Source organism: Caretta caretta, chromosome 4, assembly GCF_965140235.1.
Source record: "Caretta caretta isolate rCarCar2 chromosome 4, rCarCar1.hap1, whole genome shotgun sequence".
NCBI lineage: Eukaryota > Metazoa > Chordata > Testudines > Cheloniidae > Caretta > Caretta caretta.
This window is the reverse complement of record NC_134209.1, coordinates 118128726-118154367: the sequence shown is the minus strand read 5'-3', so window position 1 is coordinate 118154367 and position 25642 is coordinate 118128726. Positions and strand designations below refer to the sequence as shown.

The 25642-nt window shown below is 41.1% G+C and overlaps 1 protein-coding gene across 1 annotated transcript in view; it reads right to left on the bottom strand.

Moving 5' to 3' along the window:
• DHX15 (DEAH-box helicase 15) overlaps positions 1 to 20746 on the bottom strand; it is a 68171-nt gene extending 47425 nt beyond the window's left edge. The window contains exons 1-3 of the mRNA XM_048848706.2: positions 20524 to 20746; positions 14463 to 14811; positions 1925 to 2118 (exon numbers count right to left, since the gene is read on the bottom strand). Coding sequence (XP_048704663.1) covers positions 1925 to 2118; positions 14463 to 14811; positions 20524 to 20594 — 614 coding nt within the window. The 5' untranslated portion in view covers positions 20595 to 20746. The remainder of the gene's footprint in view (positions 1 to 1924; positions 2119 to 14462; positions 14812 to 20523) is intronic.
• Positions 20747 to 25642: the final 4896 nt, after the last annotated feature.

The following is a 25642-nucleotide window of genomic DNA, read 5'->3' as shown; positions in this document are numbered from 1 at the left end:
TTCACCCTTTCTTGTCAACTGTTGGGAATAGGCTACATCCACTGTGTTTGAAGTACACTCGTTAGCACTGCCCCCCCACCTGGTGAGGCAACGCCTATCTTTTCACATGCTGTAACATATATACCTGCCTACTGTATTTTTCACTCCAGGCATCTGATGAAGTGGGTTTTAGCCCACAAAAGCTTATGCCCAAATACATTTGTTAGTCTCTAAGGTGCCGCAAAGACTCCTCATTGTTTTTGCTGACAGACTAACATGGCTATCCCTCTGAAAGCAAATATGAATGTTAACAGCATAATGACCAGAGTCTAAAAACAAATTTATGCTTCATTCTGCCATCACAGGTTTTTTAGCATATGCACCAGTAGTGTAAATAGATAATTCAGCTAAAAAAAAAGAAAACCCCTAAGTATTTTTCTCTTCAAAGTCAACACAGAAATCATCTTTAGGCCCTGTCCACACTACAGCTTTTAATGAAGTTTGTAACAGTGACTTACCCTGCACTTCCCACATCATAAATGAGGGCACTAACCACCAGGCTATCATCTCTCTATCTGGCTCAATGAATTTTTTACACAAAATGGAACAGCTCCAACAGGAGAGAGAGAGAGAAAATGACTGGGTCAATAGCCTGATGATTAAGGAACACCCCTGTAATGTGGAAGACCCAGGTTCAAGTCCTTCCTGCCTGGTCTTCCACATTCTAGGTGAGCCATTGGCTATTCTTTGGTGGGAAGGGGTCTTTTTGTGAAAGTTTTTGACATTTGCTTTGATACACATTGGAATCACACTATTCATATCTGGAAATACTCTGGGTTGTTTTGGTAATGAACTACCTGAACGTGGCTTGCAACTCAGGCAAAGATAATAAGTGGGCCTCTTCCAGTGTTTTACACACCTGCTCAAGCTAACAACCTTAGCCCCCATAACTCTGGATTTCATATAATTTTCTCTGGATTTCATATAATTTCATAGCTACAGGTGAATTTTGAAATATATAGATCAGTGCCTCCTTATTCAAGTAAGCTGAATCTTACCGCAATTAATGGACAGAACTGCTCAGATGGGCAGCTTTTATTTCCTTACACTACTAGTCTACTTGCTTGACTGACCAATTGACCATTGCACATGCCCATGGTGAGCCAGGGAGCATAACTGATGAGGGACTTGTAGGAGATGGGACGTTAGCAAGCATATCCATGAGTCTAGGGGGAGAGACTCCAAATCTGCACAGGACTAGGTGAGGGAAAACCCAGCGTGTGTCTAAGTACACCAGCACTTTTGGGGCTCCACTACTGCAACCTCAGTGCACCATGGAGGCCATGGAGCAGTGTAAAAGGAGCCCTCGATGCACGAATGTCTCAGTACAGGCATCCCACTTTATCACTCTGCTCCACTTTACATGATTGCTCATTCCCCTCAACTCCAAAGTTGCTGCTCTACAAGATGTGCATACAGAAACCAAGGAGATGAGAGGAGTTAGTGGGGATATAGAAGAGAGTTTTAGGGGCATAATGTCTTGGCTGGAAAACCGAGGAGGGACTGGGACTGTTCCTGTGACCCACAATGGTAGAACAACCCAGAGTTTGTACTGGGAGAGTAGCTCCAGACAGCACCTGTTCTAATGAACCTCATGCAATTCATTAGTATACAATTCATCTCCAGTATACGATAGGATTTTTGAAAGACAAGTTACTTTCACCTTTCACTTCACCACCACCAGATCTGCAGGTCCCCCAGAGCTTAAGCTCCACTTTTCCCCTACTCTTCCTGGGCATAGCCCTCTGTCCCCACAGATTTTCCCCATTCTCCTCTCTCACAACCTTTCTACCTCCAGACTCCCAATCAAAACCTTTGGCCCTGCACAAGCCTGCTACCCAAGATCGGCAATTGTCCACTTTTTGTTGACTGTTACAATACTTACTTCAGAATTGTTTTTGCACTACTGCAATCTTCAAATCGAATCGAGTAACCAACTTCCTGGCCCAACATCACATCCATTTCATCAGCAACTCGTTGTGCCACACTCATTGCAGCTACTCTCCTAGGCTGGGTACAAGCTACACCTCTCTTAGGTCCAGGTAAAGACCGCATGTAGTCAACACACCACTGAGGGATCTGTCAAGAACAAATTTGTAATTTAAATACACTTTAAATGCCCACTCAGATGCAACACAATTTATTCAGTAGTTGTTGCAGCAGGTGGTATCTAAAGATAAAAGTCCTGTTTTACAGCCTAAAACTTCAATTAGAAACTGACGGCAAGATTTTTTTTTTTTTTAATTTTGGAGAAAGCAAGGAGTCAGCTGGCTTATTGGTATTTTAAAAAAAGCAAATTACGAGGAGGATAAGTTACATTTATATTTCCTGTCCATTTACCAATAACGTGGATCAAATATAGATGTGAGGCTGTGGAATGAATGAGAAGTACACTTGTATTAATTCAAAATGAAGATAAAATACTTCACAATTAAATAGTACCAGTTTTCACAAAACCTGCCATTTTTCAAATTAGTGAGAAAGCGTATTGGTTGGCTGTACATTTAAGCAACTGTCAGATGACCTCAGTTTAGCAGAAGTGCTGACACTCCAATGGCATCTAAGAAAAGTAAACTCATATGAAGTTTCATGAAGCCTTAATGTATACATTTTAGGGTGTGTCTATACTGCAGTTAGCTGGGTCTGAGCATTCGGGTAGTCTACCTCGGCTAGAGAATTACAGCTCCAAGAGTAAAGCTCTACCCGTGTTACTGTGTCCTTCCTATTCCTGCCCAAACTCACCCAGATGTCTTTGGGGGCATATCCCATGATTTTGTGTGTTGAGACACTAACATTCCTCTTCAGTCAATTATGAGAAAACTTGTCAGACCCTGTAGAGTAACTTTAGAAAGGGACTGGAGGACTGAGTAGAGTATTGCCTGGGTCCTCACTGAAAAGAGGGTGGGTTCAGCAAGAGATAAAGCACAGCTCAGGCCTTAAAACAAACTCCCAGCCTGCAAACAAGCATGGATTCAAAATATAGATAAGCACCTGTTTGAGTGCTGTGTATGTGAATGGCAAGGTGGTTTGGGCAAACACACATGTAGAAGCATGGGCTAAGGCCACACGGTAGACATACCCTTGAAGATTGCTATAAAACTGTTTAAATACGTTATAAAGCGCAATTTAAAATTAAACAGTATTTATTACAGGTGCAGATCCTTGAAAAAAATACTCAAGTATTAAAAATTTGGCTGAACCAGAAAATACCTTAAAATATAGTTAGAAGTAAAAAGAACAAAAAGTCTGGCATCTCCATTTAGTTAGAGTTCCTAAAGAAACAGGAAGAGAACCCAACTTTTACCAAACAGATATGAATTCCTGGTATTACCAATGGAATCAGAACATGTTTATTTTGTTTGCCTAATAAGCAATTTACTGATCCAAGAGATTTAGTCTCCCACCCCCATCATTTACAGTCTGTATTAAACTTTATTCTTAATACAGAAAGAATAATCTGCACCTCTGATAATCTGACATGCAGAAGACAGTAAATGAAATATACTTGGATTACACTCTTAATTTGATGAGAGGTTCAGTAAACCACATTCTCTGAAGACATCTCCAGGGATAACCAGTCATGGGTCTAGAGGTCAAGCAGAACTCTCATAGCATTAATGTCAATGTAACCAGGCACCTAGTAATTTCCTTTCAGAATACTCCTAGATTAAGAGTTAAAACAAAGTGCAAAAAGAGAAAGATACAAACAAAACTACAGAATCCAACTAAACATGGAGGATGAATGACTTAATCCATGTAAGTTTCTCTTAATAGAAGAAAGTACTTTTTTCTTCAAAACTGTTTGTCTATAGATTGCTACTCGAAGAAACTGACAAGGCCAGAGATCCTAAATGCAACAGAAAAATCCACAAGCTGCAACAGGAGACAAACACAGATATATTGAAAAAGCAACATTTTTAGGATTAAACATGAAAAATACAAGAGGTCTAGATCTTCTCAAAGTGGTGGTCTGTGGACTGGTGCCGGACCGCGAGCCATTGGCTGCCAGTCCGTGGCGAGTTTCCAGGAAAGACAGAAATAATAGTATAATTTAAAAATGGCACCGGAATGCCACCAAGAATAATCATCAGTTGATAAAAGTCAACAATATTAAATATGTTTTCAGAAGCACATATTATAATATTGATAATTATACCATAGTGCTACAGCATGTTTTGCATGAGACGTGCGAGTGCACGCTTACCCCACTCCTTCGCATATAAAGACCCCGCCCCACTGGCGGTTACCATCAAGAAGTTGAATAAAGAGTGTCATGCGGATCTCTGCGCGTTTGTCATTTGGGACCCCGTCCAAACCCACTGATCGTTGAATGTAAGTACTAATAATAATATAAATTTTAATAATTATTTTCTATCCTATCATGCCATAGCCCTTACGAAGTAGATGGAGACAATTGAGCACCACACACCTAAAGCCAAATAGACAGTCTTTGTAGGTGCAGGATTTTATAATTGTACTGTAAGAATTGAAGTAAACTTTGATTTCATTCTGCCAGCCACCCTTTTTGAATAACAGAAAAGAATGACCATCTGAGACTGGGATCCTGTTTCCAATATGCACTACCATTAGGACGTGTTATAAAGTTTAGTTAGGAAGAGACAGGATTTTGTATTGTGTCTGTGATAAATAGATTAATGTTGAGGGCATGAAGCCCCAATGTGAATTGTTTTAGTTATAAAATTTAGCAAGGCTTGATTTACAATGTATTCTGCTGAATACTGCTCTCCGTATACCTTTGAAGGTTTCTGTGAGAGACTGTTTGTGTGAATGAAAATGAATACATTAGGAAAAGATAAGCTGGGAATGCCATCACAAACGTCCAGATGGTCAAGAAAAAGTGAAAAAAAGAAAAAGGAGTACTTGTGGCACCTTAGAGATGAACAAATTTATTTGAGCATAAGTTTTCATGAGCTACAGCTCACTTCATCAGATGAATGCAGTGGAAAATACAGTAGGGGGATTTTATATACACAGAGACCATGAAACAATGGGTGTTACCATACACGCTGTAACGAGAACGATCAAGTAAGGTGAGCTGTTACCAGCAGGAGAGGAAAAAAAAACCTTTTGTAGTGATAATCAAGGTGGGCCATTTCCAGCAGTTGACAAGAACGTGAGAGGAACAGTTGGGGAGGGGGAGGGGGGAGAAAAAACATGGGGAAATTGTGTCATTTCACAAAGTAAAACTATTTCCCCATGGTTTATGCTCCCCCCTCCCCAACTGTTCCTCTCACGTTCTTATCAACTGTTGGAAATGGCCCACCTTGATTATCACTACAAAAGGTTTTTTTTTCCTCTCCTGCTGGTAACAGCTCACCTTACTTGATCGTTCTCGTTACAGCGTGTATGGTAACACCCATTTTTTCATGTTCTCTGTGTTTATAAAATCCCCGTACATGCATCTGATGAAGTGAGCTGTAGCTCACGAAAGCTTATGCTCAAATAAATTTGTTCATCTCTAAGGTGCCACAAGTACTCCATTTCTTTTTGCGGATAAAGACTAAACACAGCTGCTACTCTGAAAGAAAAAGTAAGAGACTTGGAAAGACCAGGAGACAATCAGAAAACATCCACTGTATCGGATGCTAAACATGTTAGCAGCACTGATGACCTCAGAGGTGAGACAGGCACAGCCGAAGGCGAGACAACAAATAGGAGATAACGATGGGAAGCCCGACAATAACCATCAAAAGATAAGCGCAGAAAACTCCAAGATTAACACCATTTAAGGACTAATGATTACAGGATGACGTTGCAAAATGCATGAACTCAAATGGGAATTTACAACTATAAAGCTGGGGTGTTTTGCCATGGAACTCTGGGTTCAGTCCCGCACAGCCTCAGAGCATCGGATCGCGACTGACAGAGCCCAGCTCCTCACGCATGCTCAATCTAACCAGCCATTAAATTGACTCGAGCTACAACAGACTGGTAACTATAAACAACAATTGGAAGGACTCTCTCTCTCTGTGCGCGCGTGTGTGTGAAAAGCGTATGCTAACTGTTGTATTTTCAATAAATGCGGCGTATCTGCCTTTTCCCACTGAAAAGATCCTGTGTGCTTTGTATGAGCATAACATCCTTGCTTCCTCCATATCCATATATCATTTCATACACGTTCTCATACAGCCTTCCCCTCTTCTAGAATCAAACCTACGTGTTTCTGCCAGGAAGTTCTCAAAATTCCTTGCTTTCTCACTCCATATCTTTCAGACAGGTAAATGTTATTTTTGACATTCATTATTCATTCTTTCCATATGTTCAAACCATCTTAACTTTCCTATTATCCTGTTTGCAATCTAATTTTAAAATTTGTATTTTCTTATCCTAACATTACTTACCCTATTAATCAATGTTCTCCCGCACATATTTCTCAATAAAAGCATTCCCACTGCATTTATTAGGCTTTCATCCTAATATCATAAATTAAGTATATACCTGGGGTAATGGAATTGATATTATTTTTATGCCTAATTTACAGATGGCGAAGCGAGGCGCAATCAACATCTTTATCAAGCAGAGACATCCGGTTGCTGAACACGTAAGTAATTCTGAATCAGATGATGGCAACCTAAATGAAACTGAAGTATTGTCAACAATAAGAATTCGTACTAGCTTTACTCGGAAATATGACTCCTCATACATTCAGTTTGTTTTGTAGCCACGAATGATGGTGGAGTGCCAAAACCGCAGTGCGTTATTTGTGGCGATGTGTTGGCTAACGACACAATGAAGCCATCAAAGCTCAAGAGGCATTTAAATACAAAATATAATGAAATTAGTTCAAAGCCGAAAGAGTTCTTCGAAAGAAAGCATGTTGATTTAAAAGGCCGAAAGAAACAGATCTTTGAAGTATCACCCATAAATACTTTTGCTTTGCGAGCTTCTTTGTAGCATTTCGCATTGCTAAGGCTAAAAAGCCATACACAATCAGTGAGGCACTAGTGATATGCCGTATTAAAGATGTCTGCATGGAAATGCTGGGTGAGCTGGCAGCAAAGAAAGTGGCTCTGGTGCCACTTTCAAATGACACTATAGCTCAATGAATTCACGATCTGGCTCACGATATGGAAGATCAGCTCATAGGACAGATTAAATTAGCAAAGTACTTTTCTTTGCAGCGCGATGAATGTACAGACGTTGTTAATAGGGCAATTCTGATGGTGTATGTGCGCTTTGAACATGAGGGTGATTTGAAGAGTTTGTTTTCTGCTTTACTACCAACAAAAACAAACTAGTTCTGAAGCGTTCAAGACTGTGAGCGACTACATCATTAACAAATGTGGGCTGGATTCAAGTTTTGTGTAGGCGTATGTTCTGATGGCGCTGCCACAATGACAGCATGGCATTCTGGAATGGTTACCCAGATTAAGGTGCTTGCACCTGAATGCAAGGCGACGCACTGCTTCCTTCATTCACCAAGAAAGTCTTGCAACAAAACAAATTACAACAGAAGTAAACAGTGTGTTCAGCGAGGTCATAAAAATTGTGAACCATGTAAAGGCAAATGCTTTAAATTCAAGACTATTTGCTGCATTATGTGATGACATGGGAGCTCCTATTGCATGCCGATGTACGTTGGTTATCAAGGGGAAAAGTCCTGTCAAGAGTATTTGAGCTCCAAAACGAGCCTGCCGAGTTTCTTCAGGACAAAAAACCAAATTGGTCACAATTGTTCCAAGATGTGGATTGGATAGCCAAGCTGGCTTATTTGGCTGGTACCTTTGCCATCTTTAATGATCTCAACACCTCCATGCAGAGAAGGATGGCTTCGTGTCTTACAATGGCAGACAAGATCGATGGACAGAAACAAAAGCTAAAAGTATGGGAGTGTCAAGAGATTGTTATGAGATGTTTCACAACTTAGCGACAATCACCACCAATGCAGGTGAAGACCTTGATGTAACATCTCTACGAAATGTAATCAGTGAACATTTGACGAATTTGGCAGAACGTTTTGAGTTTTACTTTCCAGCAGAAAAAGATCCACGGAAAGGGACTGGATGGATCCAAAATCCATTTGTTCCATTGAAAGATGACTTAACTGTCGCTATGGAGGATAAACTGTTGGAGCTGGCTGCTGACGAAAGATTGAAGATGAGTTTCGAAATTACAACATCACTTGCTTCCTTTTGGATAAAAGTGAAAGCAGAATATCCTGAGCTTACTGAAATTGCTCTGAAAACTCTTCTCCCATTTCCTTCAACATACCTCTGCAAGACTGGCTTTTCAACCATAAATGTCATTAAGACAAAGTACAGGAATAGTATGGATAGTCATTCTCCATTGAGTGTGGCACTGTCTTCAATTGAACCACGACTGGATAAACTGACAAAGAAGAAGCAAGCTCACCTTTCACATTAGTAAAGGTTAAGGTTTTAATATGCCTATTATTGTGTTAATAAATTTTTTTATAATATCTTTGTTAGAAGACTTTGCTGGTTTGATTTTAATTTTTTTTATTTGTATTGTAATATTGTATTGTTTACAAAATAAAATAAATGTCTGCCAACTTTTATTTTATTATATTGTTTCCGATATAAATTAATATTACTATGAATGTTCAAATATTTTCTTGGATCATAAATGAATAATAGTCATTTTATACTATCCGCACAGACACACAGCCTTTCAGTCAGTCTTCCCATTTAAATACATTGAACATCTCCGCATGTACGCCACACTCCCATTCCAATTAATACAGTGAAGAATGTTAGTTTTTCTGATCTGATGTGCTACGTGCCTATGTGAAAACTATAATAATATGGCACAAATATGGAACCAGTCCCTGGCAAATACGGTACCGGTCCCTGGCACACTGGGGGGAAAAAGCTGCCGGTCCGCCACATCAGATAGTTTGAGAAGCACTGGGCTAGAGTACCTCCTAAAATTTGTCAGAAGAAGGATAACAGAGACATCTGAACAGAAAAGAACCCTAAGGAGCAGAAAAGTTTGGACAAGATAGGCAAAAGAATAGGTTCTCTAACATAGATAATCGGCACTTGGATTCCTGAGTAGAAACATGCACCCAAGAGCTTCACACATGTGAAGAGAAGAAATGAGGCCACTTTGCAAGACACCAGTAAAAATGCAAGTCTGAGGCTAGTTGCTGAAGCATTACCTCTACAAACAGAGTAAGTCTCAACATGACCTTAAAACAGCAGGCTTGCCAGGCTACAACAGTGAGAAATATAATCAGACAGCCATTTAGAAGTGGTTTTCTTGGTAACAGCAGAATCTACTATAATGGTGTTAAATGAAAAAAGCTGGGTGGACTTTAAGGGCTTTAATCTGATTCAAATAAAAACCAAAGATCTCTTTACATCAAGTTTACAAAGAAAGGCCTCTCCAGGACCAGCATGCAAGCACAAAGAAAGATGACTGTTTCACAATAAAGTGGAACTCAGTCATCATCCCTAGCATCACACGGTCCTTATAAAACTTAGCATCATGTGGATCGATAAGAATCTGAAGCCACTGCAGGAGCCAAAATTACTGCCACCAGGAAAATGGACTTTTCCTGAAGCTATTTCACAGATGTCAAAGGGATCAGGAAGAGCTTTCATTAGCTTTGTCAGCCCCTTGACACAGAGGGTCTTTCTAAGGGAGGCTAGAGATTTTCAAACACAAAAACCACCACATGAACCTGGTGACAAGGGGCTGCAGAGGTAACAGTCTACACTGGATACATTTGTGACAGGCCAAAATAATAACCAAACGAACATTCAGTAGAGTTCTTTAAAAAAAAAGAACTAAAAACAGATCAAGCCAAATGAATAACGTAATCAAGCCAAGAGTTCCTTTTCTGTTGTTAGTTTTGTTGGTGCAGGGATAAGGAAAAGGACACAGGTACTGTTTAAAGGATTTAAATGATATTCTTCAACTACTAAAAAACCTTCACTGCTTAAAAGTTTACAGGGTGAAATCCTGGCCCCATGGAAGTCAGTTGTAAAACTAAGATTAATGTCAATAGAACCAGGTTTTCACCTGTAATTCTTTCCTTGTGCATTGTTGCCCCACGTGCTCAGAAACCCCATGTATTTGGCCTCAGTTCTCATAAACCATACAGAGGGCAGAGGCATCACTGGGGGTATGTTGAACAGTGCTCTGTTCTGTGTGGTGAGACTCCTAGTGGGAGCAGCTACTATCTCTATGGGTCAGTCTACACTAGGAAAATTTAAGAGCATTACAGAAGTGCCAATTACAGTTCCACAGTTAAGGTGGACTTGAGTTTTGCATTTTCAGCAAGGATGCAATCACTTATTGGCAGAGGTGTCAATAAACATATCTTGTTTAATAAACTTTAAGAGAGCAAGGCAAGGGAGCTCTGAATCTTAACATGCACCTTCCACTGTGACTATATCGACAACAGTACCTCTGTGTGCTTTAATCGTAGTTGCTGCCATTGCAGCCTTAAGGGGTTCTCTCCCCAAACCGGTGGAATGCCTGAGCCAGATAAGGAAGAGAAAGAAGAGAACTTGGGATGACATTTTCAGAGAGATCCTACAAGCCAGTGGGAGCAAAGGGCCTGGAAGGTGAATACTGCAGATAACCTGGAGAAGGAAAAGAGTGCAGAGGAGAACAATCCATGAGTCCCAGCAGAAAAAAGGAGTTCCAGCACATAATGGGGCTACTCCACCAGCAAACACAGATGCTGCAGACTCTTGTGGTCCTACAGGTTCAATGATCCTGGGCTCGCCTCCCACTGCAATCCATGGAGAACTCCATTACAGCACCTCCCTACATCTCCCCCTCAACATTCCACATGGCATCAAGAGCCGCATTCTTAACCCTACCACTCCTCTCTGGGATCATTAAGGACAATCACGCCTCACATACACCTCTGAATGCCACAGCTGCTGTTTGTGTAGGTAAAATGGACATACATGTTCTTTCCACTTGTTAAGTTCTGTTCCGTTAAATGTATTTGCTTTTAAATTGCACAGATTTTTTCTTTGCATTGGTTTTGTTATTGAATAAATTCTATTGTTTGGAAAGTAATTAACCTTTATTAGTTCACAACATATGCTGCAGAGTGCCTAGCAGTTCTGAAAGTACCCACTTGTTACTGTACAGTGACCCAAAACTCATAGGATCAGTGAAAAATAATCAAATGTACACCAAGCACTGAAAAATTAATAGGAGCACTGACAGTGTTGTACACCAAGCACCAAAACAGCAGGGCCAGGTAAAGCATAGTTCACCACAATGCATTACTGTGGCTCACTGTTAAAGTGCTCTTTTCAAAACCTCTGAGCCGCACAGCTCGACACTGAGGTTTTCTTATAATCCTTGTATCTGGCTGTACAAATTCAGCAGACAGGCGCTCCACTTCCACCATGATAGCAACTTTTCCCTCTTTGCTTCACAGACACTATCTAAGAGCAAGCAGGCGGCCATAACCACTGAGACGTTGTTTCACTGAGATCCAATCTTGTGAGTAAACAACGCCAGCATCCCTTCAATCTACTAAAAGCATATTCAACTGTAATTCTGTACCTGCTGAGCTGGTAGATGAATCTTTCCTTGGTGCAGCTGCGGTGGCTGGTATATAGTTTCATGAACCGGAGAGCAAGGGGTAGGCTAGAAACCCCAGGATCACTATTGGGATTTCAAATTTTTCAGTCAGAATCCGCTAGTCAGGAAAGGAAGCCCCTGCCTGTAGCTTTCTGAACAGTCCCGTTTTTAAAGATACAAGCATCATGCACCTTGCCTGACCAGCCAACATCGAGGTCGGTGAAGTGGCCCCATTGATACATCAATGCTTGCATAACCATAGCCCTTTCTAATGGTGTAGTCTGTGGCAAGGTGGCCTGGTACCAAAATAGGGATGCGTGTACTGTCTGTTACTCTACTGCAGTTCAGGAACCCAATTGATACAAATCCATCCACTGTGTCGTGCACACTGCCAGGAATCACAGTCTAGCGTAGCAGGAGACAATTAACAGCTGTACATGCTTGCATGACAAAAGCCCCTGCAGTAGATTTTCCAACTCCAAAATGATTTACCACTGACCAATAATGACTCAGCGTTGCAAGTTTCCACAGTGCGACTGCCACTCCATTATCCACTGTCAGTGCAGCTCCCACTTTGTTGTCCTGACACTGCAAGGCTAGGGTGAGCTCAGCGCATATATTCAGGAATGTGGCCTTACACATCCAAAAGTTTTACAACCACTGCTCTTCATCCCAAACCTGCATTACCATGCAATCCCATCATTCAGTGTTCATTTCTTGGGCCCAGAAGCAGCACACCACCTGAAGCTGTTCTGTGAACACCACTGCCAACCTTGAATTGGTTCTTGCTATGTACAAAACCAATCCGTCTTCCAAGAAATCATCATGTTCCCTGTTGATTCAGTTCTTCTGTGGCCCAGCAAATATCGGAAGATTAGCTGTTCTGTGCTTGCAATGCTTATGACAACAGAGCAGAGCTGTACAGGATCCATGCTTCCAGATGGCAGAGAGCAAGGATGGCCGAGCAGGTTCATGGGATTTTTTTAAAAGGCACAATATTATGGGACAGATGACATTATGGGTTGGAAACAATTTCATGCTGGGAAGTTGACCCTTTGCACCCATTCATGCCTGCGTGACTAATTTCTGCACCATTATGCACTGTCAAAACTTACCAAAATACACCATGCTGGACAGTGGCAGGTTGCACAGTGAGATACCTACCTATGGTGCTCTGCACTGTCCATCGACATAAGCACTTCTAGCAAGTACACACTGTGCCGATGCAAGATGACAAGCATGCATGCGCACAAGTGATGTACTACCCATGGCGGCTTTATGTCAATTTAACTTGTGTTGACCAAAGTTTGTAGTTCAGACATGGCCTAAGATTTAGGCTACTAAGTCCCTCAGTCAATTCTGAAAATTTTAACCCAAGTGACCTACATTGTAACCAAGAATACTGGAGGTTTAAGCCATTCATATGAAGGATACAAGCCACCTTATACCACTGCAGATGAATTCTCAGAGGCTGCAGTTAGTATACTTGATGGACTTTTATATATTAAAGTGACTGATTTCTTTAATGGACTTCTGAGAACATTTCTTTTCCAAAGGATCTGTATATTCAGAGTTGCCTCAGACAACCTATTGCACAAAGTGCTGACTTCAGCTGAAGTACTTCCAAAAAAAAAAAATGATGTAATATCATTGAGGTATGTTATCATGCCTTCTTCCACTGACAAACAACTGGTTCCAGAAACCTGCAGTGAGAGGGGCATCTTGTACTTATGTCCTCAACATTTTCCAGACTTTCAAATTTTATTTGTCTAAAATCTATCTCCATAATTCCTGCTACAAATTCATTACAATCTGTTTAAAAACTTAAATTTTTTTTAGTCTTTATTAATCAATTCTTCTGCCTATGCAAGGAGATTTATGCGTGTAATTCAATAAAGGACTTTTCCACATCAGCCCCCCTGAGGAGAAACCAGGAGCTATATAGTGTTTGTACCTGTATTCAAACAAGCAATTTTCTGACGCCTTAACAGATCCACTTCTGTGTGCCACTCCCACTGTCTTGCTTATTTTGTAAGTCCCCAAATCTCTGGTGGGTTAGCAGGAGGTCTTTAGATCTAAATATCACATTGTCCAATGCACCAGTAGCTTTGGAAAGCTATGTATTCTGTACAAATCTAACCCAGGGAGTCTTCTACCTAGGATATAGAAGGGCATCCCACTGTCCTCTGAAGGAGCCAGCAACATATAGAAGTAGTATAACAACTAGAAGCACCACTAGTTAAAGAGAAAATAGATAATGTTCTCTTTCGACCGGAGTATGGAAGATTTGAGCTTCCGTTTCTTTGATGAGCATAGCCCAGGGGCAGCAGTCAGGAAATGAGTTCTAATTCTGGTTCTAACACAGACTAGCTGTGAAGTCATGGATAAATCACCTAACTTCTGTAGCATTGTTTCACTATCATTAAAGCATGAATTTCTCTCCTTCATAAGTGTTGACATTAAATGTATCTTTTAGAGTACAAAGTGATATTCAAGTACTATTGAGACATTAGATTTTTGTATGTCAATTTTCTGATTAAATTCAACTTAAGATCACTCAGTGCCATAAAAACAGCAGTACACACATTTTTGAGAAATGCTTTTCCTTTAGTTTTCACCCATTAGCTGGACTAGCATCTTAAAATTAAAATTATGTGTAAAATAGAGATCAATGTTTTAGCAATTAAGCAACTGAAAAGTTCATTAAACAAGTATTGCTCAAGAGGGTAAGACTTGTGATGTATCACTAAGATACTGAAATAAAATCGTTAACACAATACTAAACAATTTATCATAGTAATCCAAAAAAACATGGATATAAACACTCCACCCTGTGACAAAATCTTAAACTTTAAGCAGGAAGCATCAAGTGAATAAGAACTCACCTGTGTCGTTTTACCAGACCCGGTCTCTCCAACCAATACAAAAGATTGGTTCCTGATCAGGATATCTGTAAATCTTTCCTTATACTCCCAGACAGGGAGCTGAAGCCGCTTCTTTAGGATTTCATAGTATCGAGGTGTATGTGGTAGGTTTGTAAATGGATTAATACCCTGTGGAAGTATTGCTGGTTTTAAAGGTGGTAATCCACCACCAACAAGCAGCATAGAATTAGATGAAGGACGCAAATCTTTTTCCTTGTCTCGCTCTCTGTCACGATCTCTCTCTCTGTCACGATCCCTGTCACGGTCTTTAGAACGATCTTCACGATCCCGGTCACGATCCCGGTCCTTCCTAAAAGGATTTCCAGACACAGAAAAATACAGAATGTTGAAGTTAATACTTAAAGACAGGATATCGCCAATGTATGCAGGAAGTGTCAAGAAAACTAGATAAAAATGAAGAGTTTAGATTCTTTTCCTTACATTCAGTAGTTTTAAAACTAAGAAATAGGAGCTAATCTAGAACAAAAGAAACAAAGAAAGTATTAAACTAATGTTTCACCATGGAATACATTATGCAGCTCATGCAAACTGAATGCACAGTAAATATTTTAAATAGTTTTGTAAGCAGCTTCACTTAAGTGTACGGCAGAGAAGGAAAAATATCACTGTTCACTTGCTTGCGTCATTACAAAGACCAAATTTCATGTCTGATGCAGATGCCATATTAGTTATGCAAAAATTACAAAAACACTCACTGCTCATGAATGCTGTCATGTGCCTTTACGTACAGGTAAGGTCAGAAAAGTGACTACAAGAGTAGCATATTCTTAACCTAATACATGTAATAAATATCAAGATCCAGGCTCTCTTTATATATCTCCTTACTTTTCTGACAGCTCTTTCTCAGTCCTTTACTTGCTACCACTACAGAGCCACTTATAGTTATGGGAGGAAGCCGGATTCTATTCTTGCTCATGTGCAGTAGCAGAACTGTACCAACTGCCAAATCTTTTGTTATTGATGATGATGCATGAACTAGAAAGAACACAGCTTGATTCGCACATTCCATGAAGAGTTTTTAGCCCTAGCAGATAGAAAGTCCCCTTTATACTTAAGCTGAGCAAATTCGATATAAGTCACTGAGACTCAAAAATGAATCCCATGACTTTTAAGACTATAACTGCATTTAAAAGTAGTTTCCCCCTCCACTCTATCCCTAAATCTAGATCTAAAGGAACCTGAAATGTATAATGCATCGTTAAGTGCTCTCGGTTATAGAATAGTGGACTAGTAGCATCAGCCCAATTGTAGTAATGGGGGGTGGGGGGGGAGAGAGAGAGAGAGAGAGAATACACACACAGAGAGATACTTTCACCTACACACACACAAAAAACAAACTTTATAAATAGACATAATTAAGCTTCCTAGTAATAATGCTAGAGAAATCAGGGTAAAAGCATTTGTTTTTTAAAGGCAGAGAAACTGGGGTTCAAAATGCACCATGGCATATCAAATGTGTGGCCTAAACTGTATGATAAATTCCCTTTAAATTAAGAGGGAACTGCAAATTAAAATTAATCCTAATCAGGCTAGAGGGAATATTCAGATCAGATATCTGGAGTAAACTCAATCTGCCTTTTAGTTTTACAAGTTGCCTTCAAACGGGTATCAAATTTAATTTGGCCTCGGATTCAGATTTCAAAAGAACAAAGACCATAGACCAATAAAACTGTTTCTCCTAATTCCCCTACCCAATTCACCAGAACCAGGTTTTTTGTGCAAGGAACATGGTCAATTTACAATCTAGTCCTTTGGGGGGGGGGGGGGGGGGACGACAGACACAAAAGGGGAAATGGACTATGCAGTGGAAATGGAGAAACTGACCATCCACAAAGAGCTGACAAACAAAACAAAAACACTGGAAAAATGCTCATCTTTCAGTGACAAACACCACTTAGAATCACTGAAACAGGTGAACATTTTTAGCCAGAAGTGTGATTTAATTTGACAGTATCCCTTTAAATTACAAAAATTTCCTGGGATGGTTGCAACCAAACCCTTTGCAGGATTGTGCTAGTGACACCCAAATGCTGAAATAACTAACTAAACACAAGTAAAACAAAGGCCCCAAACTTTGGGGGGGTGGGGGGGAATGTATACTCATGCTTAACTTTATGCACTGAGAATCACCACACTGAAGTCAATGGGGCTACTCACAGTGCATAAAGTTAAGCACACGTGATAGTATTTGAAGGACTGGAACCCAAGCACGTTTCCACTATCCAAGATGAGAACAAAAGTAAACTTGGAAAAGCAAGATTATTGAAAGACATAATTCTGAAATACCAAGAGGGCATTTGTAATATAGGTTAAGAAATTTAGTGATTGTCCACATACATACCCCTTCCCTTCAAAAATTTCTGACCCATATTTTCAATAACCACGACTAGTTTTGGGTGCCAATCTTTCAAATACCTAATGTCTGATTTTCAGGCCTGGACTACACAAGGTTATGTTGGCACAGCTATGGTGGTTAGGAGTGGGAAGAGGAAAATCACACCCCCTAGCCAACATAGCTATGCCAACAAAACCCTCAGTGTAGATGCAACTATGCCAACAAGAGTGCTTCTGTTGGTTTAGCTAACATCTGTTTGGTGAGATGGTGTTACTATGCCAGCAAGAGAATTCCGTCTGCCTGCATACACTGCATCTACACTAGGTGCCTATGCTGCCATGGGTCCTGTGGCGTAGACATGAACTCAAAGTTACACAGTGCTTATTTGATTAATTTCAGTTGAAGATGCAGGTGTTCAACGCTTTTTAAAATTAAGCCTTCAACAGAAAGCTGATCACCTAAATCCAGAGGATACTTTTGAAAATCTGGCCCTTTGAAACAAGACAACTGTACTTGGATACGGTATACTTGATAGTTTTGTTCCTGGAAAAGATTTACCAGTAAACTGAAGTTTAGTACCTCAAGGTAGCAGCATTGTCTCTTGCTGCAAGAGAGATAATTTAGCCTATACGTTTGGTCATAAGAGTTGTAAATAAGGTATTTATAAAATTAACACATTTTAAATAGGAATTGTGTCTTTTACAAATCATTTTTTTAAAAACTTACAAGTACCCCAATTTTTTCTACAGAATTTCTAGTATGCTGTTGATACAAATCAAACTGCCTCAAAACAGTTCAGTGGTCAGGTACAGCAACTACACAAACAATTCAGAGTAGCAGCCGTGTTAGTCTGTATTCGCAAAAAGAAAAGGAGTACTTGTGGCATCTTAGGGACTAACCAATTTATTTGAGCGTAAGCTTTCATGAGCTACAGCTCACTTCATCGGATGCACTGTGGTTAGTCTCTAAGGTGCCACAAGTACTCCTTTTCTTTTTACATAAAAAACTGTTATACTTACATATTTAAAAATCAAAGAATAATTACTGACCTTTTGGCTTGCAGCTGAGGATTCCCTCAACTTCATATCCTTTGAATTTCAATTCACAAGCTTCAAATGGCGCAACAAAAATAATCCTAATAATCTCACCTAAAAGTAAATGGACAACTGATCTCTTTAGGAACTCTTCTTATTCTCCCTCTCTATTTTGGGGCAACAGAAACTCTTCCTATTGGGCACCAGGCTGCCTCATATTATTCAGGGAAATAACAAGAATAGGCAGAGTTCCTGAAGAGAGCTCATGGCCAATTACTTCCCCCCACATCCTACACTATTCATCCTAGGCTGCTGCTGGCCATGCCTCTTTTTAACATACAAAGTAGATGAATAGGCATGGGAGCTTCCACATACCAAAAAAAAAAAAAAAAAAAAGAAATTGCAGCCAGCTACAGTTAGCACATAGAGTAGTTTTTGTATTTTACAAATTCTAAGACCAAGACTGTTTTAAAAAGTGGCTGAGTGACCGAGCAAAGGCCAATACTCCCTGCTCTTATTAGAAAAGGCCCATAAGAGCTCTAATTTACCATCTCTAGATCCTCAATTGATTGTATGGCTCTAGAGGTGACCAGTAAGAATTACTGACACCATTAATATGTTGTTTATTTATCTTTAAAAGAGACCTAAATTTTACAATATTTTGTGTCACTGTTACCCTCACTTTCCCTCTGCAGTGCCTCTGGTTTCAAAAATTTGTTCCATTTTATCCTAATTCATGTACTAATCCTGCAATGAGCTTTAAGATGATGCATCAGGACCTTGGACTGTAAACTGTCTGAGCCAGCACCTGTCTCATGCTATCTGTTTGAACAACACCATTACAATGAGGGTCTGATGTGACTGAAGCCCCTGTACACTAATGCAATACCAATAATAAATATAGCAAAAGCTTAAAACTTAACTTTTAAATTAAAGCTTACATTTTGCTGAAATTAATGTCTTCTGATGCCCCCACACTAGCCAGGAAAAGTATCCTTAGTTACAACTAGAAAAATGTCAATCTGGAAAAATGCAAACTACACCTGGCAAAAAATAGATATTTGATTGGAGGGAGAATCTGGAAGCAGAAGGAGACCCCATGACAATGAGAAGCTTTTCACACCTTTTCTTTGAAAATATAAGCCTACCACTAGGATCAGACTTTTATGAAGGAGACCACCCAGACCAGCATTAGATAGGGTAATAATTTGTTTCTAAATAAGGACTATGAATCCTCTTGCTTCAGGGCATATACCAGTTACCAACTGACATTGATTAGGACAAAATTCTCCCAAAAGGGAAAACTATTCTGTGTGTGTCTACTTTGGCATTTCTTGCATCTTTCTCTGAAGCTTCTGTTACTAACCACTTTCACAGAGGAGATACTGGATTAGATGGTCCGGTGATTTGATCCAATGTGGCAATTCCTATTAGTCCTCCATCATTTTTCATTATTCCATTAAACTTTTTCTGTTGTCCACACACAAACAAGAAAAATCTACAGAATACTATTTTAAATTTCAGAATTCAAATGCTTCAACCAAAACGTAAACTAATTTAAGGACACTCCCTAAATTTTTGTTGTTGTTGAACATACTCCACCCCATCAATTTTCAGTGTAAGCTAAAAACAAAAATAAATTATGTCATTAAATTCACTCCTGTGTCTCCTACCATCTCTTCCAATATTTGTGATTTTACAATTACTTTTTTTTTTTTGGTAATGCTTTCCCCTCTTTTGTTCACCTGTGGATAATCTCACACAAAGAGGAATGACTGATCACACAGGGGCAACAGTGAAACTGATTAGACACAAAATGCTGAAAGATGCAGAGAACACAAACAAAAGAATCTTTTGTCGTACCCTTCCCCCGCCAACTTCAGTTTCGATAATCATAGCGGTTACTCGTAAACAGCAGTTTGCAAAACTGCAGACAGAAGTTGCCGAGATCACTCTAAATTACTGAGGGAAGATGACCAGCCTTGGGCCGAAAACTATGATCTGGTTCAGGCCATGTCAGAGTGTTAAGGACACGAGTTTAGAAATACTGATCCCCGCTCAGCCCTGCGCGGGGACCCGGGCTCACGGGACTCTCTCACCCGGCCGCGGCCAGAGTGACCCGAGGAGCCGAGTAACGAGAGAACAGATGGGGTCACCGTTTGCACGGATGCAGGAACATTTCTGCAGGAAATCGGAGCCCGCCCCAGCCAGGATTTCGGATTCCTGCAGGGAAAGGAGCAGGGACCGGCTCCCTGCCGCTCCCACCCAGCTCGCCCGGCGCCCCCGCCGTGTCCCCTACCCCGCACCGGGGCTCCCGGCTCTTGGAGAGGATGGACGGGGTCATCTCTAGGCTCTGGGAAGCCGCCGGGCTCTTCGGCCCGCCGCCCCTCCCCCCGAAACGGGACGAGGAGACGCGCCTACCCCCAGGGACTTGCCATGCGGCTTGTGTGCCGCGCCCCGCCGGCCCCTCGCCCCGCCGATCCCTGCCCTCCCGCTCCTCGGCCAGACCCAAGACAGCAGGGAGCGAGTCTGGCGCCGAGGGTACAAAGCGGATTAGGCGGGAGCAGCTCCAAGAGCGAGAGTGACCGACCCCGACCCACAGGCCGCGCGGCCAGGCCCCGGCGTCCCTCACCCGTCAGCCGTGGCGCGCTTCTTGTTGGAGCTGTAGTCGTCCCCCAGGTCTAGGCGATGGCGCTTGGACATAGTACCAGCGGCAACAGGGGGCTTCGGGCGGAGATGGGTGCGGCGGCTCCGCGCTCTCTGCTCCTCAGGCAGCAGCGGCAGCGCCCCGAGGCCAGGAACAGCAACTAAAATGGCGGCCGGAAGGAAGCCCGGCTCCGCGCGAGACACTGAACGAGCGGCTTCGAAGAGGGGGAAGTGGTGCAACCACTCCTGGTCCGGCTGGGAACCTTACCCCCACGCGTCTGGGTCCGGCCTGCGGATCGCTCCTCGGGAACCCCATTGCCACCCCCGGAGTGGAGAGGGGGCCACAACGTGAAGCGGTGCGAATGGGGAAAGGGGTGGGGCTCTGACATGGCGCTCACAGGCGGAAAGAGCCGGTGCTGGGCCAGCGGGCCTGCCAGGAGTGGTGTGCACGGGACAGCCTGGCCCTCTGGGCACTGCCCCATGGCACAAAGCAGGACCAGCTCCCCACGCACCAGGGACACGGTGCCTTGCCTAGAGACACCAGACTGAGCCTTTGGCTTCAGCTGGTAGTGTCCTCCTGCAGCGTGTCCAGGAGTAGCCTGCTTAAAACAGCCCATAGCCCAGACCCACAACTGGGCCTGGGAACCATCCCCACCCCTTCAGCACCAGTGGGCAGCGCTTCCCCACAATGACTATGCTGTACCATTGTCATTGCTTTTCTGACATGACCTTGTGACTTGCTGTGAGGGCTCACTTAGCCTTGCTCCACAAACAAAGACCCAATCCTACAGACTTGTTACATGTGTCCATCATAACTTTACACATCATGGGACCGCTCATCTGCACTGTTCCCTCTAAGCTGTGCGCATGTGCATGCACAGACAGATCCTAAACCCCGCGCACACAGCGAAACACCGCACACACAAAAAATGAAATATTACATCGGAGCCAGGCCGAAATATCATTTACGGGCGACTTTTGACATTGTTCGCACACCATCTATCAATACAGCCAGACTCTACTAGCTGGCAAGGGGGGGAAAGGGAAAGGAGGGCAATGAATCATACCCTCCCCGCCAGCATTTCGAACGTGAAATATTGATCACGTCGGGACAGTCAGGACCCACACATGTCCATTTTCCTGCGTTTTTTTGCTGCAGATTCATGGATGTGATGGGCGCTATGCACAAACTTCCAGTATTCTGATCTGAATGAGCTCCCGTTTGCCCTTTTGTCGAGTCTCGCTGTTAAGCGCATTGAAATAGTAGCCATATAATAAAAGTATTAATTTTAAATAAACCAATCTGGTAAAAAATCAATCCCAAAATGTCACTGTCTAGAGGTTTAAAGTGTAAAAGAACAGCGACTTCATTTAAATCTGGATGGCTGGATGAGACAGACGGTTACACCAAAGTCACATAGTGTAATGCTTGTTAAACTTGGTGAAATATTCACATATGATGAAGACAACGGAGTGCTTTGTGTATACTGTTGAGATGCCAGAGCTTCGGGAGAATTTTCAACAGGAAGAATGTGGAACAATGTATGGAAGTTGGATTTCTTAAAAACGTCATCTGTCAAATCCCTATGTTCAAAATACAAAGACTTTCTTGCTGAAGAGATTTTTATAGTCAGTCAGTACAATGACTTCAAGTTTGCAGTAGCCAAAAGAATCAAAAGCCAATTGGTTTTAAGTTTCCCGGATATGGTGACATTTGCTCATTAGAACGAACAGTTTCAGGATCTTGCAAACTTGATGGATATTGGAGGAACATTCCTAGCATCAAGTGCAGACTGTGAGCGTGGCTTTAGCTTAATGAACACTCTAAAAAACAAACTACAGAATCGTTTACAAGTAGATCATTTGGACATGCTGATGTGTATTAAGAGTTACCAGCTGGATGGAGGACTGATAGAGACTCAAGGAGCTTGGCTTGTTTAGCCTAACTAAAAGAAGGTTGAGGGGAGATATGATTGCTCTCTATAAATATATCAGAGGGATAAATACCGGAGAGGGAGAGGAATTATTTAAGCTCAGTACCAATGTGGACACAAGAACAAATGGATATAAACTGGCCACCAGGAAGTTTAGACTTGAAATTAGACAAAGGTTTCTAACCATCAGAGGAGTGAAGTTTTGGAATAGCCTTCCAAGGGAAGCAGTGGGGGCAAAGATCTATCTGGCTTTAAGATTAAACTCGATAAGTTTATGAAGGAGATGGTATGATGGGATAACATGGTTTTGGTCATTAAATATTCATGGTAAATAGGCCCAATGGCCTGTGATGGGATATTAGATGGGGTGGGATCTGAGTTACCCAGGAAAGAATATTCTGTAGTATCTGGCTGGTGAATCTTGCCCATATGCTCAGGGTTTAGCTGATCGCCATATTTGGGGTCGGGAAGGAATTTTCCTCCAGGGCAGATTGGAAGAGGCCCTGGAGGTTTTTCGCCTTCCTCTGTAGCATGGGGCATGGGTCACTTGCTGGAGGATTCTCTGCTCCTTGAAGTCTTTAAACCATGATTTGAGGACTTCAATAGCTCAGACATAGGTGAGAGGTTTTTTGCAGGAGTGGTGGGTGAAATTCTGTGGCCTGCGTTGTGCAGGAGTCAGACTAGATGATCATAATGGTCCCTTCTGACCTAAATATCTATGAATCTATGAATCTGGACAGAGTTTATATTGAATGGACAAATGAAAAAGATCGCAGGGAAAAACAGTAAGCTTAGTTTAGCACTCTTTGACATTTCAACCAGTTAGGAAATTAAAATGCATTTGTAATTACATATCTTATTTTTGGCTGATAATCATTTATTGATATTTTTAGGAAAATTTTAAATTTAAAACACAAACTCTTGTTTTTCTTTTTTTACTTATGATGTCTTTATCTGAAAACCCATATAAATTGACATAATGGCATACTTATTAAATTGTCTTTATTATATGTTTATCAGAATCTTTTTGGACATGTTTATAGAATGAAAGGTGAAAGTGGACACCAACAGGCAAAAGCCTATGGACTGATAATGATCATGATTAATAAGTGCTTGATATATGCTCGTGATGTCTATAAAAAAGATCATAAAGTATAATGCTTAAAACTAACTTCTGCTTCATGAAGAATGGTTAAATTTCCTTTTTCTAAGTATTTAAAAATGACATTTATAAAATAACATGGTGTAAAACTATTATTATCACAAATTGCAAATTAAAACTTTTAAAATATATAAGCATTTTACTCGCTTGGGTGCATTTGCCTCATGGTGCACAAATTTGAATTCTGCTTCAAAAATTTGCACAAAAGAAATTTTTTGCACACACGGCCTGTCAAAAATTAGAGGGAACATTGCTCACCTGTTTAAATCTTTGTAAGATTGGGGTCATTCATCAGCAACACCAGCTCAGAGCAACTCAAGCCCCACTGTAGGTCTGCACACACAACTCTATCATGCTAGTCGTTTCAGCTGATGTCAATGAGAGCAGGAAAGACTTGAGAACCATCACAGTAGAAAGTATCACTACTGAGACACATCCCAGAAGTTAGGAACACACATATATCTTAAAAGGATCATAAAATAAAGAGAACCCCTTCAGGAAAGATGGTGGTGTGCAAAAGGAACTAACTGGTACTCATGAGATGTGAATTTAATTCCTGCTTCTGCCACTTTCTCCTATTTGTTGTCTTGTCTCATCTATATAGGGCTTGTCTACATAAGCAAGTAATATCTATATAAGCTAAGGTTTTAATTTAAACCTTTATAGTTATACAGGTGTAACTCCCCAGTGGACACTCATAAGTCTGTTTGTTTGTTTTGTTTAAGCTAAACAACAACATAAAAAGCCATCTTATTTCCAGAATAAGAATGTCCAAAGAGGGAGTTATACCAGTATCATTTTTATTTGGAGCTATCAACTGTCTGCTTTAAATTTGGGGACTCTGGATTTTGAGCTTTGTAGTGGCCAATCAGGAGTCAGCATCCAAGCAATACTTCAGATTTATACACAACTTTGGGGTATCTATTTCAGGAGGGGTCATGGCAGAATAGTCTTATATGGGTGTGGCTCTATTTCAAATTTTGACCCACTAAAGGTGATTTTGGCATTATCATTATTTGTTTATATTCTGGTAGCACGTTGATACCCCAACCCCATTGTGCTATGCACTATATAAACAAATATAGTTAACAAAATAACTAAATAACACTAAACTAAATAACATTAAATAACAAAGATACAGTTCCAGCCCAAAGAGTTTCCCATCTAAGGTCTTGATTCTGCAAACATGTATTCATCTGCAAGTAATCCCCTTGATTTCAAATGGACTACTCAGGGTGGTAAAGCTGAGCACATGCATTAGAGTTTCCAGGATCAATGCCTAAATACAAAGTGAAAGATAACAGATAGCTAGAGCAAACAGATGGGGGAGCACAAAGATAACAATGAGACAAAAATGACCAATGAGATAAGTATCTTGCCAGAAGTTTGAGGGATGCAGTACAGTAGAATCTCAGAGTTATGAACACCAGAGTTACGAACTGACTACTCAACCACACACCTTATTTGGAACTGGAACTTAAGTATGCAATCAGCCAACAGCAGAGATACACACACACAGAAAGCAAATACAGTACTGTATTAAACGTAAACTACTAAAAATAAAAGGGAAAGCAGTATTTTTCTTCTGCATAGTAAAGTTCGTATTAAGTCAATGTTCAGTTGTAAACTTCTGAAAGAACCAAAACATTTTGTTCAGAGTAGGGCCCTACCAAATTCATGGTCCATTTTGGTCAATTTCACAGTCATAGGATTTTTTAAATTGTAAATTTCATGATTTCAGCTATTTCAGGTGTTGGAACTGTAGGGGTCCTGACCCAAAAAGGAATTGTGGGGGAGAGGGGTTCACAAGTTTATTTTTGGGGGGGTTGCGGTACTGCTGGCCGCGGCACTGACTTCAGAGCTGGGCAGCTAGAGAGTGGCGGCTGCTGGCCAAGAGCCCAGCTCTGAAGGCAGATCCACCGCCAGCAGCAGCAGCGCAGAATAAAAGTGGCATAGCATGATTTTGCCACCCTTTCTTCTGTGCTGCTGCCTGAAGAGCTGGGCACTCA